This window comes from Saccostrea cucullata, unplaced genomic scaffold, assembly GCF_032062105.1.
Source record: "Saccostrea cucullata isolate Sc308-1 unplaced genomic scaffold, CSIRO_AGI_Scuc_v1 ctg61, whole genome shotgun sequence".
Lineage (NCBI taxonomy): Eukaryota > Metazoa > Mollusca > Bivalvia > Ostreida > Ostreidae > Saccostrea > Saccostrea cuccullata.
Genome location: NW_026937101.1, coordinates 482501 through 497607, shown reverse-complemented (window position 1 = coordinate 497607; position 15107 = coordinate 482501). Strand labels below are relative to the sequence as shown.

General features: G+C 33.5%; 1 protein-coding gene across 1 annotated transcript in view; it reads left to right on the top strand.

The window, feature by feature from the left end:
• Positions 1-246: 246 nt before the first annotated feature.
• LOC134247313 (plexin-B-like) overlaps positions 247-15107 on the top strand; it is a 54935-nt gene continuing 40074 nt past the window's right edge. The window contains exons 1-2 of the mRNA XM_062729680.1: positions 247-329; positions 7890-9033. Of these exons, the coding sequence (XP_062585664.1) occupies positions 7933-9033 (1101 nt within the window). The 5' untranslated portion in view covers positions 247-329; positions 7890-7932. The remainder of the gene's footprint in view (positions 330-7889; positions 9034-15107) is intronic.

The window sequence follows — 15107 nt, the reverse complement described above, 5'->3', positions numbered from 1 at the left end:
GTAGCCCGACTTTTAATTGTCTTATTGTGACGGGATACAGCCAGCGCTTTCATTTGTTGAATGGGTAGAAAATTGTTTATGTTTCAGTGAACAGAGATTGCATGCTGGATAAATTGCTTTCTATTATTAGGTGGTTATAGATTTCTGTTATTTGATTAGGGCACAATTAGCTGATTGTGAATCATGGATACATGGAAGTCCTGAGGTTGTATAATGTGTTGGTTGTATTATATTCTGTCCTTGTAGGATGTGGAAGGGGGATGAGTATGACTTGAGAGGAAAACACTGTACAGTTGGATGTGTCTACATGAAGCGCGCAGCCTCTTGAGGTAAGTGTGAGAAGAAATGGGTTACAGAAGGACTGTGGTTCTTTTGTTTTACTTTGAGGTTATTGTATTAACAAAATTCTGTTCCTTTCCATGAAAGGCTTGCTGGTGTTACACATACCCTTTGTTTTATGTGTTGCCCTGTTTTCGAGTATACCAGAAATATGTATATTGTTAAATTCATATATTGATGAACTTGAAGTATCTTTGTGCCCAAGGGGGTTGAGATGTAGGTGGGGGGGGGGGGGGAGAGGGGTGTTGAGGGGGATAGAAATAATTCAGGGAAGTAAGTTAATCTTCCTTGTTTGAATTACTGATATTTTATCTTTGTGATACAAACCAGTGTAAAATGAGATCTGTTTATATATTGATCCAAATCATGTCTGCAGTTCTTTGTAAATATAACATAGTTGTTAAAGTTATGTAAATATGACTTACTTCTAAGGTATTCAGGTTATTGTTTGTGTGTCAAGAACATCATATATATTGCATTCACCCTTATAAAAGGCCCAGGCACTTAGAAAATTGAAAAAAGGGGTGGTTATTTGGTAGCTGTTTTAAAATTATCTATAAATAAATTGATTTGTGTCAAAAGTTGATTTAAGCTTATGTCTAAACCCTATCTATAAATGATTTGTGGGTAAAACAAAGTTGTTCAAGATTGTCTCAAATCGTTGAGACCATTACTTTAAGAAAGGGGGGAGGGATACAAATTCTCAGGAAAAAAAAGGGAAAATTCTTGAGGGGCATATTTATGGGATGGTGTGATTATTAGGTAGAATACTGTAGATTAATTTTTAAACAGATATGAATTTTTAGGCAAGATTCTCTTTCTTATACATGTTATAGCTGCCCCACAAATACATTAAAACATCAAAATTGGTTTTGATTTTTCATACAGATATTAATTGCCTCGCATTATCATCTATGACTTTTGACTCCCTGTTTGTATTTTAATACACTTAAAGACCTACTGATATATGCAAAAGATTAAAGAACAATTTTACCGTTACTGCATGATAAGCATGCATGTTGTCAAAAATAATTTCCTTTGTATTATGGAATTCAGCTTTTCATCTCCTGCCTCTAAAAAAGATTTATTTCATCTGCGTCAAATTGAACCTGGAATCTTGAGTTCACCAGGAAGGGTATCTTCTACAGCATGAAGTCTCATTGGAGGACGCTGTTAATTAAAACAGAGAGAGTGATTAATGAACTAACGGCCCTCTAGCCCTGCTTCACTGCTCTAAATTAATTAGCTAGGAATCTCACCAATTCTAAGCAGCACCCATTAAATCGGTAGTGTGACTCCATCACTCAGGCTGCATTAGTTACCTCTGCAAACACAGGCTCACTCAGCAAAGCCACCATCCGCAGCAGATTTTCACAGTTGGTTCGTTAGGAAAGAAAATTATTTTTCAAATGATTAAACGAAGACAAAAATTGAAAACCTTTTTTTCATTATTATTTTCTTTTCCCAAGACATTTCAGTATGATATGTTCATTTTAAATTTTAAGGTTCACTTCCAAAGGTAATTAAGTCAAAAGCTAATTAAAATAATAGTATATATACATGCATGTGAGAAAATTCCTCCTAAAAGTATATTGATCAGTATCACAAATTAATGCAACCAGGATTTTTTTTTATATATGCATTTTGTGGAGGGTTAATAGTTTTATGTAAATCGATCACCTTTTCATTTGAATTTTTCTTGCTCCAGTGGTAGATTGTGAAACTGAATATATAAATATGTATATATACACCATTGACAGTAATTTCGTGAAAGCGTGTTGAGTGTGCTCTGTGTTACATGGTTAATTAGGTTCTTTATATGTATTTGAGAAAAAAAATCTCATGATTAAGATAACATGTATTCATTATCCTAAGCTTTACTGAAGCTAATATACACAGTGTGTAAGTTGATCAGGACTTCACAGATTTGATTGTTCATGTTGTGTAATGAGACGCTTTTAAAGAATTCAGTGTTAATGCGGAGAACAGGAGAGAAATGCTTTTGAGAAGGGCCTCAGCTGTTTATTTTAAAACAGGAGGAATGTGGGGAGATACAGAGAAATATTATCTCACTGCCATAGCTTATTTTTCTCGGGGAGGATATTTTGCCCCCTGTGTTGGCCTCTGTACATGAAGCTACTTAAGAACCCCCTGTGGAGGCCTCCCCATCTGCAGTCCTGATTGAAAAAGATTATTCGCCAGCTCTTTCTGAAGGATTACAGTGCATGTAATGGGTGTTTATAAGAAATGGAAATAATTTCATGCCTATTTTATGGCCGGTTACAGTGGATTTAAGCCCTTGTTAAAGAAGAAACTAACTCCATTATGAGCTGTAGTGCACTTATTACAAAGAAGAGAAAGAACTGTTTTCCAACCAGCAAAGAGGTGGGTGGCTGAAATCAAGATTGTATTATCCTTGAATCTTAATAGGGCCATTCCTAATTCTGTCCTGCTATGTTGGGATTAGAATGCTTGTCTGGAAAAGTCAAATATATTTCTGGTCATGCCAGCCCATCCAATTTGTATATGGATTTCCTATATATGCACTAAGACTGTTTGCGTAAGTTTGTATGGTGAATTTGTAAACTTATAGATATCTTCCCTTTGAGCTAGCTGTGACTGCTTTATAGAAAGAAATTAGTTTACACAGCCAGTTTCTTTTCTGTATCGTAGATGGAGTATAAAAGAAATATGAGATACGCCATGTAATATGACCTGAAAAATTATTTTCAAAGCCCTGTTGACTTATCTGATTTGATATGGTAATAAGTGTTTGGGTAGACTCTTACCTAATGGAAAGGCTCGATAATTTTCCAGACACTTAACCCAAAATGATAGTAAATCTGAATAATACTTATATTTGGTGGGCTAGCTTGGAACAAAAGTAAATGTCGACAGAAAAGGAGCTTCATTATATACAGGTACTGATCAGTAATTAAGTCTGTGTAAAATTAAGATTAAAATTTAATGAATTCCCACAAATGCTTGTTATTTCGATGTCATTTTTACTCGGTGGACACTTTTAATCAATGATATTGCCTCAATTATTCATACCAGAGATTGGAACTATCAAAATACAGCATGAAAGTAGAATCTTAAATTACTCTACTGCTAAACACAAATTGATTTATTGGTTTGTGCAGCCAATTCAAAAATAACACATCAGGAATTATTAACAAGCATCAACATAAGGACTGCACAAAAGCCCTTTCATGATGAATGCAATGTTTGATTTAAATCGTGATCTTTTTAATGCTGGTTGGCTTGGCAGGTGGGTTTTTTTTTTAGTGGTTTTGGACCGCAAAATGCAATATTTATATTTTTATGACTTGGGTAGAAAAAAATCAAGGATCTGTAATATCAATAGCTCTGTTCTGAATAATAAATGCAAGTTATATCATGGTGACTTACCAAAAATTAGTTCTTTGGATATGCCAAGACTAAGTACTTTTTTTTGTGTTTTGGTATTTTCAAGGTCAAAATATAATAAAGTACATCCAACTTAATAGTTTGAAGGATGGAGCATAGAGAAAGAATGATAATCAAATAGAATTAAAAACAGCTGCTTGGAATAACAATATAGGTATGCTGAGTATTATTTTCTGGATGATGACATGTTCACATCTTGTAGACCTCCCCAACTCCCAACCCCCTTCCCCAGGTACGATTGGAGGTTGCAATACACTTTGATTTAAAAACAAAGGCAATTAGGGAACGAGGGATTTTGAGAAAAATAATATAGCTTAATTGTAACAGTGTGTCCATCACATTTAAGTGTTTATAATCAAATTCTTCTGAAAGATTTTTTGACCTATTCCAATATAAGAAAACGGTTAACCATCATGACCATTTGATAGTTATTCTTCTGAAAGCAATCGAATGTCATTTGAAGATTTAACTGTGATATATGTACACTATATAACTATATTTATAGCAAGGTTGTCCATAGAAGCCATTAGAAGGGGACATTTTAAAGATGCTTCATACTACTAGTACATGTACATAAGAATTAAACGAAAATAAACCCTAAAACTCTGTATGAATAGTTCCTTATGATGTAACGATCAACCAAGATGGCAGATATTTCCTGATGGTACTGAAGATTTCCTTTACAAGTACTCTTCTGTATCTACCAGTCATCCTTAAGATCAAATGATTTCGGAGAACAGGTTATTTATTCCAGGATGAACTTCGGATGATACCTGTTCATGTATTTCATCCTTATAGTTAATTTCCTCACCAAAATTTTCTGTGTTTGTGTGTGTGTACATTAAATTTCTTGTATGGGTACTGATTATAATTATCTGTGTCAAGAATTCTGTTATTTATAACAGTTAACTACCCCTTATGAACCCCAGCACTTCCTCTACTGAGTGAGGGAGGATTTCCTTTACAGTAACTTAGTATTTAACCATATCAACTCTGTGTGGTCTCTAACTAGCCTTATAAAGTTCAAAAGCTTGTCTGTAAGTATGAATTAATGCAGCATGTTGAAATTGCATGTATCTATGTACATTTAATATATGTAATTAAACTATGATACTATATACATGGGATGAAGAAGGAACTAAGTGGACAGGATTTTTAATTTATTGTGTCAGCTAGACTCTCTATTTTAAAGTGTTTTTACAAGTGTTTAGATTGTTAATAACAATTTAAATTAACGAACGGTTAAAAAATAAATTTCATCACAAGTACCTGTATTTACTTTGTGTATATAAGTGATTTTTTTTTTTCATGTTAATAATTAAAGTATTTTTTCTTCCCTGTTTTTATTAATTAAATCAAAGTATCCAGCTTAATCCAATTCTGAAAGATAGGCAGTCAAGGCTTTGGAGGAGGGGGAGCTTGGGAAAATAAAAAATGACATGATATGAAAACTTGAAATTCAAAACAATCATACATGTTGTATGAAGTAATTTTTTTTTGGTACAATAAGTATATTGAGGAAACCCCACCCCCTCTAACCCTTTAATTTGTTGTATGTTATAGATTCTTTTAATTGAACAGAAACTACCAAAGAAGATGGAGAGTATTTGCAACTTGAAATTCATGTGCAAATAATTTGTTTAAAAGGAATTTTTATCACATACTTCATGTCTGACTATTAAATTAAAAAAAAATATTTTCAAATTGCTGTATTTTTTGCATTTAAGTGATAAAGAAAGGACTCATTCGGAGTAGGAGTTTTTTTTTTATATATATAAGTACATGCATGTACAGGGGGTACTTGTGAGTGTTTATCTAAAGTATTTTATTGTTCCCGTAACTGAATGGTACAGGGAAGTAATTGTGAGGTTCCTAGCTGTGTTTATCATGTTTACTTTGAATGAATTGTCGGAATTTTGAATGAATTCGGTTTACATTTCACAAAATGTAATTTCATGTCACGCCTGCAGTACACAGCAACACTTAAAAATCACTTAAACTGGAGTTTGTCCGTTTGTCCATCTTTCCATCTGTCACACTTTATATTTCAAGAACTTTAAGAGGTATGAATTTTATATTTTACACATATATTACTTGGCATTATGTGCCTTCTGTAAAATACCAATGGTTACTGACCTGTGATTCTTGAACTTGACCATTTGACCTACTTTTCAAAATAGTTCATAGTGCTTTACAATTGCAAATGACTTTTATGTATACATATTTTTTTTTGATATTTTACTTGTGCAGAGTTTGTGAAAAAAATATTTTTAAATACCAATATTACAGTTCTCTTGAACCTGATATTTGAAATACTTTGCCAAAAATATTTCAAACTCTTAACACTGAGGTATGAAAAAAATTGAATTACACTAAAGAATTTTTAAGGTTTAAATTTATTACCACTAGTCTTATTGATTCTAATATAAGAATCGAATTTCTTCCACTTTTAATTTGAAAACTACATGGATGCTCTTTCTGTATTAATTTTTTATTAAAAAGGCACTAGCTATAGACTAATCGACACATGCACATGTAAAGTTAAAAAAAAAACTTTAATTGCCCAGCAGTTTTCATTGAAGAGAAGCAGAGAATACGTTTATGACATGTTAGGTGGCCAATCAGGGTCCCAAATCAATGCTTTCTCCTATAGGGCACAAAAATGACTCAGTAATGCTATTGATCTGCAGTCTTTTTTATTCCTATAACCAAAACCAATACTATCTGCCTTTTCTGTAAGTTTTGAACAATTCCTGAAAATTGGCCAATTAAAGGTGATTCAATACTAGGCTATCTGTATCCACTTTCAGCAGGGCTGAGTAAATAGGGAGACCATAATGAGAGACTGCAGGATGAAGGACTTGGAACAGATTGTCTCAAAGAAAATGTCCGTTGTCTTATCAGATTGTGTATTGGCTTTCAGGAGTTATTGGGTATTAAAGACAGACTAGACCTTTTAAGCTTTGCAGTGAAATCGGTTTTAAAGCTATACTGAAATCGGTTTGAAGCTTTCATACTTGTATAAAGTAAGAGTATTACTGTTCATCATGCTTTGATAGGATCTTTACATTTGATCTCAGGTCATGTAATATGGCTAGAAAGTTGTTTGTTCATGTCCCACAGTATCAAATGTCATGCAAAAAGAAAAACCAGACAAAGGACTGCAGATCTTTTGAATTTGAGGGAACTGTAGGGGGTCCAATTTTCTTTAGCACAATTTTGATGATTTTCTCCTTATTAATCAAGGTGCATACACTGATTAATGATTATTAAGTCAAGTAACTAAGTGAATATATACATTAATGTAAATCTACATGATCAAGGAACAAAATTATGCATGCCAATTTTAACTACTTTGTTCCTTTGTATACATAATTCAACATCAAGTTTGCTTTTAATCACTTGGATCTTCCTCTTTGCTTTATGTTTGTAATAGACATTTTTTGTTCCTCTGAGGGGGCCCATATTTTTGGACTATTCAAGTCTAGAGCAATGAACTGAACAAATAAAAATCTACATTAGCCTGAAATTCTTGCAAATTGATATAATATTAGTTTGCTTGTTTTAGGGTGAAAACTTAAGGATTTTTCTCCTCCGTTATCCATGTAAAATATTTGATCCCTAATTGTGACCCAAAGTAACCCCTGGCTTAGGGCCATTTTGGTTTCTTATCTAGGAAAGCTTGCTTAAAACAGATATGATTTACACCTTACATTGCTCTTGGGAGCAGTTTATATTTTTTCCCATGTACAATTTGTTCTTTTATTGTCAGGCGACTCGGGCCCCACCCTACCACAGGAGGGGGGTTGGATGGGTTTATAATTTGCACTAACTTGAATATGCATTTACAAAAGGATATTTGCATATTTATATAAGTATGACTGATCATATTATGATCTTTATGGAGAAAATGTTATAAGATAACCAATTTTACAGAATTGAGCAATGCATGCATTTACAAGTTAAAATATTTACAGTAGGAATCATCTGTTACCTTGACATGTGAGAAAGAATTTGTCTAGAGTTTGAGAGTCATGGATAAGCTGCAAGTTCTTCAATTGATAAGACTAAAGAGAAGTTGTTTACTGAGCAATCTGTTATTCTGTTTTCATCTTTTACAGGTGTGATAAGCTCACGGAGTGAGGAGGAGGAGAATATGTGAAGATGAGGTGGTGGCTTATCCTGTGTGTCTTGTGGGGCGGGTCCGGCGCCGCCATCGACATTGTCCCGCTGGTCAGTGATGACAGGGGCAGTCTCAGACACATGGTCGTGGACAACCAGACACTGTTTATTGGAGCCACTAACTACATCTACCAACTCAATCTGGATCTAGAAACAGAAATGGAGATCATCACAGGTCCAAAAAATGATACACAGAAATGTGGAATTAATTTGGAGACATGTGCATCAATAGCTGAATTGTCACCCATGGACAACCACAATAAAGTTCTCTTACTTCATTCCAATCAGCTTGTGATTTGTGGAAGTTTGTTTCAAGGAAAATGTGAAATTAGGAATTCAAAAAATATAAGTGAAATTTTCGTCACTGGAAACACTGCAGTGGCATCTAATGAAATTGATGTGAACACTATTGCATTTATTACGCAAGTGATGAATAGTGCTACTAATTCAATGGAAACAATGATTTATGTAGCCTCTGAATTCACAAGGTTTGATAAGTCTAAAAATTCCTTAGAATTTAATCATAGAAGATCTCACCCCCTGGTCAGTACAAGGCTTTTTGATGACTTTTCACTTCATGGAAAAATAACTTATGAAACAGAAAATAAATACATGAAACCTGGATTGATATCATATGTTACTGGATTTGCTTCAGGGAATTACAGTTATATATTGTTTAATGAAAGGAATCCAGATGATACAAAACATTACTCCAAAATTGTGCATATGTGTAGAAAGGAGTGTAGAAAGGATTACTCATTGAAAACTTTTCTGGAAATTCCGTTGACTTGCAAAACAAACAGCAAGACATTTAACATTTTGAAGACAGCAGAAGTATTCAAACCGGGACAGAGTTTGTTGTCATCACTGCAGGAAAAGTTCCCTCATCTGACTTCAGATGATGATGTGTTGGTGGGACTCTTTAGTCATAGTGTGGAAAATAGCTCAGCTATTTGTCTGTTTAGTATGCCAGAAGTGAAAAAGAAAGTACTCTTAAACATAAAGACATGTTTGAATGGAAGTTCAGAGTATGCAGCTAATTTGAAATACAAGAATGGATTAAAATGTACAAAAGTAGACACGGTAAGAGCAAATATTTTGTGGGGGCACTAGTATCAGTATAGTAAAACTCAGTGCCTGACTATTAAATCAGCATTGAAGGTCGCAAAATAGTTTTCCCTATACAATACAAGTCATAAAATTTATTTACTGTTTCTGTCTTAATTAATCTGTTTTGTATAAAAATATGAAATATGTCATATTACATAAAGGGTTTGCTAATTTGATGTCACAATCAAATACTTGTTTAACCATGTTAACTGCATTTAAATATTAATCTTAAATTAAATTAATATTTAGATTAAATATTAATCTATTAGCCAATTAAAAGACCTTTTACAAGGGAGTTGCTCAAATGAGCCTTTTCTAATTACCAATTGTCAATCCACTCCTCTAGCCTGTGTTTTCTGTAAACTTTTTACATTTTCAACTTCATCAAAAGAACCACTGGGACTATTTTAACCATGCAAAGTTAGTACATGCACAAAGCATCCTTGGGGAAGTAGGGGGTTGTCAATGAGTTGAATTGTTAAAATGAACTTGAAGGGCTAAGTCCCCTTCCAAGGGGAGATAATCAAGGAACTTAATGTCAAAAATAGGGTGGGTTCAATAATAAAAAAAATTCTTCTCAAGAACCACTGTGCCAATAGAGCTGATCAGAAACATGGAAGTTCAATTAACTAAGGTAGTGTAGATTTAAGGCTAATTAAGACAATACAACTTTTTCTATATCGATACGCATCATGATATTTGAGCTGCGATATGATATGTATCACAATTTATTATATACCGTATAATCCCTATTAACCGCCCCGGGCGCTTAGAAAATTTCGAAAAGGGGGCGGTTATTTTGGTACTCTCTTTATATTATTTAATGTCGTTCTTATACTTCAAAAATTTTAAAGAACAACTAAAATAATGTCGAACTTTACTTTAAGTGAAGATAATCCACCCAATTTATGCGATATGATTCATTTTCCACTGAGAAATTGGATAATAGACAAGTTACATTTTCACTTTGTTCAAATTTTGGCAGACTTTTGATACGATTCTAGATGATTTTAATCACTGTAGAGGGGGCCCTTATTTTCTAATAATTGAAAAAAGACCTAGGGGGCGCTTATAGTGGCAGGGGTGGTTAATAGGGATTATACGTAGTCTATTTATTTTCCCAATATAATCTATACAAGAGCAAACAGTTCATAATACTGCATATTCACTGGAGGGGCATTGTAACATCACAATCAACACCTCAAACAACGTTTTAAACAATTATTGCAACGGCCGCAGCGAGCTGCGTATCTGAGCAGGAAAAATATTATACAAACCTATTTCAGGATTATTTTTTAACATTTGGACGTCTTACACAGCAAAACAGAAAGGAAAACGTGAAGGTGACAAATTGTAATCAGTAAATCTGAGTATTTCTTTTCATGGCTGAAGTTCAATAATGAAAATGGTGTCCTCATTCAGCCTTCGATGTTTTATTATACCCCACGCAACTAGTGTTTTTGACTGGTCCGTCAGTCAGTCAGTCAGTCAGTCCGTCAGTCAGTCAGTCCTCTTTTTTTGTCAGCGCAACTCCTCATAAACCGCTGCACAGAATTTCGTCAAACTTTGCAGGTATTTAGGACACAATGTGTAGATGTGCATATTACCAGGAAATTCCGATTCCATTATTTTTTCCGGGAATTTCCGCACTTTTAACTTAGGCATTTGGCCATACCTTGAATATAGAGATGAACAGTTTGTCAGCGCAACTCCTCATAAACCGCTGCACAGAATTTCGTCAAACTTTGCAGGTATTTAGGAAACAATGTGTAGATGTGCATATCACCAGGAAATTCCGATTCCATTATTTTTTCCGGGAATTTCTGCACTTTTAACTTAGGCATTTGGCCATACCTTGAATATAGAGATGAACAGTTTGTCAGCGCAACTCCTCATAAACCGCTGCACAGAATTTCGTCAAACTTTGCAGGTATTTAGGAAACAATGTGTAGATGTGCATATCACCAGGAAATTCCGATTCCATTATTTTTTCCGGGAATTTCTGCACTTTTAACTTAGGCATTTGGCCATACCTTGAATATAGAGATGAACAGTTTGTCAGCGCAACTCCTCATAAACCGCTGCACAGAATTTCGTCAAACTTTGCAGGTATTTAGGACACAATGTGTAGATGTGCATATTACCAGGAAATTCCGATTCCATTATTTTTTCCGGGAATTTCCGCACTTTTAACTTAGGCATTTGGCCATACCTTGAATATAGAGATGAACAGTTTGTCAGCGCAACTCCTCATAAACCGCTGCACAGAATTTCGTCAAACTTTGCAGGTATTTAGGACACAATGTGTCGATGTGCATATTACCAGGAAATTCCGATTCCATTATTTTTTCCGGGAATTTCCGCACTTTTCAACTTAGACTTTTTGGCCATATTTTGAATATAGAGATGAACAGTTTCTCAGCACCACTCTTCTTAAGCTGTTGTACATAGTTTTGTCAACCTATGCTGATATTTAGGACATATTCCATTATATTATCCCAAAGAGTTTTGCCTATTATTCAAGAAAATTTCTCAACCCCCCCCCCCCACTTCAAATTAATGTGTGGATTTGTATATTGTCAAGAAATTTTGATTCCAAAATTTATCTAGAAACTTCATTCCACATTAAATTGTCCTCATATGCAAGACATTTTGATGTGAAGATTTTTTGCAATTATTGCCCTTTGTGATCCATACTATGTTTTTAAAGTGCACTGTGCCTTTCGTTAAATGTGTTTCACCGTCAAGTTATGGGGATGCGTGGGGTATGTGAGCTAGCTCACTTTTTCTTTCATTTATCCAAGTTTGGACTATATATTAAAACAATTATGGACACTTTTGGTGTTGAATATGGTTTTGTTATTCACTAGAAAAATATCCATATTGACCCCAGCTTTGCCTCGGTCAATATGAATATTGTTTTGGTGAATAACAAACCATATTCAAAACCGAAAGAGTCAATAAATGTGTAATGTTTAATTATACCCCACACAATAAGTTGCGTGCGGTATAATGTTTTTGACCCGTCTGTCAGAGTGTCAGTCAGTCAGTCTGTTAGTCCTGTTTTTTGTCAGCGCAACTCCTCATAAACCGCTGCACAGAATTTCATCAAACTTTGCATATATTTAGGACACAATGTGTAAATGTGCGTATTTCCAGGAAATTCCGATTCCTTAATTTTTTTCCGTGAATTTCCATACTTTCACACTTAGATTTTGGCCATATCTTGAATTTAGAGATAAACAGTTTGTCAGAACAACTCCTCATAAACCGCTGCACACAATTTTGTCAAACTTTGCAGTAGATGCGCATATTACCAGGAAATTCTGATTCCTTTATTTTTTCCAGGAATTTCAGCACTTCGACTTTTGGGGGAGCATGGGGTATGTGAGCTTGCTCACTTTTTCTTTCATTTGTTAAAAAAATATTTTTTGCATTGAAATAAACAAAATATTTCAAATATGAATAATTTATTCAAAAAAGTTGTTTAGTACATGCTGTGAAACAAAAATATTTTACTCAAGTGGTGTTAATTATGATTTATTTGATATCTATAATAAAATTTTGGTTATTTATTTTATATAGTAAACCCCAAATGTTAAATAAACAAAGAAAAACAGAAGTCAGAAATTTGATATTATACAGATTTATCATAAAAATAGCTAGATCAAGTTCTGTTTTGGGTACAACTAAGCCATTTTGGACAGAGTTATATGCCCCTTGGACTTCAAAAAATTCCAGTTATATGCAGTTTCCATTCATTTCCTTTGCAGAAGTTGCACATATTGAAATGAAATTTAGTATACAGATTTATCATAATTAAGAATATCAAGTCAAGTTCTGTTTTGGGTACGATCAAGCCATATGGGACAGAGTTATGCCCCTTGGACTTCAAAAAATTCCAGTTACTTGCAGTTTCCATTCATTTCCTTTGCAGAAGTTGCACATATTGAAATAAAATTTTGATATATATATATATGCAGATATATCATAAGAATATCTGGGTCTAGGTCATGTTTTGTTTTTGGTAACACCGAACCATTTTGGACAGAGTTATGCCCCTTGAACTTGAAAATATCTCTTAATTTGTTATTAATTAAATTGTAGGGGTGGGACGATACACAGATCTTGCGATACGATACGTATCTCGATATATTGGCACAATACGATACATATCTCGATATTATGATAAATTATAATCTATTAAAAAAATAGTATTTTATTTCATTTTTTTTAGTCTTGACATTAACACATGATAAATTATAAAACTATTCAAAAGAATTAGTATTTTATTTATTTATTTTTTTGTCATGACATTAACTCAAAAAATTATTCTATATCAAATCATATGTGCTATGAAATTAATACTTGAAGTTCATCAACTTCATTGACTGAAACTTTACAAAAACAATAGTACAGGACAATTGTACACATTACCAAATAACAAATTGTTTACAAATAGTTGTGTAGTTATCAACGAACACTGACTAAAAATTCATTTTAAAAAACCACATTTACATTATTATGAATTGCTTAAAGTCCCAGGTAGCCTTGTTGAGTTTACAAAATAAGTACGAATGGACTAACAATTAATAATATCAAATGTTCTAGAAACGATACTTTTCTGTGTATAGCACGCTTTGCACACTGAACTTTTCTTGTCCAATCTTCCGAGGCTGCTTAAAAGTGAAAACGTATTACCCCTCATCAACGACTTATTAGTTCTAAAGTGTGTTTTCAATATCAAAACCATCTCTTCGCTTCGTACAGGCCGCCATTTTCAAGGACAGGTACTTTCATTTTCAATTTTTGGATAGGTCGTTCGTGTATCGTTTCGTACCGATATTTGAATGCTTGTATCGTAAACCGTATCTTAGAGGAAAATATCGATATGTATCGGTGTATCGGTATATCGTCCCACCCCTATTAAATTGCTTCAAAGTACCTCCTTTTTTTTGTAAATCTTAATATACCATCTGTTTAAATCTTTTGAAAGCCCTGCATACTTTAGTATAATCTTGATAATAGTTTTCCTATAATCACAAAATCAAATTCAATGGTACATTGATTATTACTCAAACCACAAAATTTGACTCCACATTAAATAAATGATTTTACCATATTTTGTTAAATATGGATCCTTTTTCATGTATACCTAGCAATGTTGCTGACATTTACATGTGTAAAGAACAAATGTTGTGTACAATATAATATTCTATATAGACATATAATAACATTGAATAAATGCAAAATTTGGGGATAAAAAGCAAAAGAACTGGGTACGGTATGTATAACGAGGCGGCCCTGTAAAATCGGCAAAAATTAAACACATGATAACATTTTTTTAACTCTGTCAATTTATTGTTAAAGTTCCCCTTTGTGAAAAATTGGTATCAATTTTATTCAACTCACGTGACCTATTGTGTATATAACATTCAAAACCGGTCAAATATCCCGGAAATCGCCTATTTTGGACGTTTTGCTCCTCTTCAAGTCCGAATTTCGATGTGGCCACATCCGAGTACATATGCCAAACTTTGCAGAAGGAACACGTATACTTTGGTAACTAATATGCAAGAGAAAAAATAACTGTACAAAAGTGTGGCCACGTCCGTTTTTTTATAAAAACTGTAGTTGAAAATACTTCGTTTGTGGATAGATGTGACTTTTCCTCCTCATTAAAATATATACTTTTAAAGAAATTAAATGTTGAAGTCTAAATCTGAATGTGATATCATCTAAGCTATACTTTTATGGAAATTTATTGTTTAAATCTGTATCTGAATGTTATGGAAACCACCTAAACTTTTCTTCATATAATTTATCAAGGGACATTGCATGGAAATCAATGACGCAATACATTATAAACATGACGTCACAATGAGCCGACTTTGCTGAATAACCAAATTCTTCAGTCTTCCCTAATAAAATAATAATATGATAAATTTTTAATCAATATTTATACTGAAAAACGGTCAAACGGCATAAGTTTACATTTATAAATGTACTTATTAAAACAAGCGTCTCCTTCATATTGGACGTGATAT